Raw genomic sequence first — 1,382 nt, 5'->3', positions numbered from 1 at the left:
ATATATATATATATATCTGAATTGATCAATATATATCGAATGTTCGGTTCTTGATTTTTCAGCCAAGGCTACATTTGGGAAGCAAGAATGGTATTTTTTCAGTCCAAGAGACCGAAAGTATCCGAACGGAGCTCGGCCTAATCGGGCTGCGACGTCAGGATATTGGAAGGCCACTGGTACTGATAAGCCAGTTATGACGGCCGGAGGAACTCAGAAAGTAGGGGTGAAGAAGGCACTCGTTTTCTATGGAGGGAAGCCTCCTAAAGGGATTAAAACCAATTGGATCATGCATGAATATAGACTTACAGAGAACAAACCAAATTCAAAGTCTCCAGGGTGTGATTTAGCCAATAAAAGGGGCTCTTTAAGGGTAATTATCTACCAAAACTCACACTTTAAGCTGATCAATTTGCGTGCTTCGATTTTTTTTTCCTTTTAAATTTGCAGGTATCACCTTCACTATATACATGATTTTGGGAGGTAAACAAAAATCAAATGAAAGTGTTTTTTTTTATGAGAACATATGGTGTGCCCAAACTGTTATATCAATGGACTATTCGTTTTAGGAGAGCTTCTGTTTATCTTATCCATTATGGCTTTCTATTGCATCTCTAGAATTTGAACTCAAGACACCTATTTGGGTATGAGACAGAAAGTCATAAAGGATAAGATGAGCAGAGATTTTCATAAAGCGGATAGTATTTATGATATAACGGTTTGAACATAGAGACTCGAATCGTTACATATGGAATCTGAATTGTTTGCGTGTTCTTATCAATTGGTGTTGGATGTTTTTTGAAGATACTTGCTCTTGATTCCTCAGCTTGATGATTGGGTACTATGTCGAATTTACAAGAAGAACAATGAGCAAAGGCCTATGGATCAAGAACACGATGTAATGATGTTGAGATCTCCATCAATGCCTATGGGAACGAAGGGAGCCTCGAACTATGGAGCATTACTAGAAAATGATCAAAATTGGCACCAAGGGATGATGAACAACGTAGTCATGAATAATGGTTCGCTAATTTCATTGTGTACTCCCAAATCCGAACTTTCATTAATGGTTGGTTCGAAGAGGAATTTATACTGGAACAACAATATTGAGGAAGACAATGATAATTCGCCCCCTCCCACAAAGAGATTTCTTGGAGAAAATAATTGTGATGACACAAATTCTATTGCAACCATTTTAACTCAGCTTCCTCAGGCACCTTCTTTGCAACAAGGAATGCTCGATGGGGTTTTCCGACAACCCTATGAAGTTTCCGGCATAAATTGGTACTCGTAGATGACAAGTTCAATTCTTCTAGTGGGCCAGATCGATTGATATATACATAATTGTTACATAATATTTATATTTACTTTCAAGAATTTGTGAG

General features: G+C 37.6%; 1 protein-coding gene across 1 annotated transcript; it reads left to right on the top strand.

Annotated features, from left to right (window-relative positions):
* Positions 1–29: 29 nt before the first annotated feature.
* Positions 30–1,376, top strand: LOC111389453 (NAC transcription factor 56-like). The gene is made up of 2 exons (XM_023014370.1): positions 30–370; positions 824–1,376. Exons 1-2 carry the CDS (start codon positions 194–196, stop codon positions 1,289–1,291), a joined length of 645 nt encoding a protein of 214 aa, XP_022870138.1. The 5' UTR covers positions 30–193; the 3' UTR covers positions 1,292–1,376.
* Positions 1,377–1,382: the final 6 nt, after the last annotated feature.

The sequence above is a fragment of the Olea europaea genome, unplaced genomic scaffold (assembly GCF_002742605.1).
Source record: "Olea europaea var. sylvestris unplaced genomic scaffold, O_europaea_v1 scaffold5914, whole genome shotgun sequence".
In the NCBI taxonomy this organism is placed as follows: Eukaryota; Viridiplantae; Streptophyta; class Magnoliopsida; order Lamiales; family Oleaceae; genus Olea; species Olea europaea.
Note: the sequence above shows the minus strand (reverse complement) of the source record. Positions and strands in the feature narration are given on the sequence as shown.

Bases quoted from the DNA above. Each gene is read 5' to 3' on its own strand.
- LOC111389453 (XM_023014370.1), top strand. From the start codon at position 194: ATGACGGCCGGAGGAACTCAGAAAGTAGGGGTGAAGAAGGCACTCGTT. The intron at 371-823 runs GTAATTATCTAC...TTGATTCCTCAG, and splicing joins ATAAAAGGGGCTCTTTAAGG to CTTGATGATTGGGTACTATG.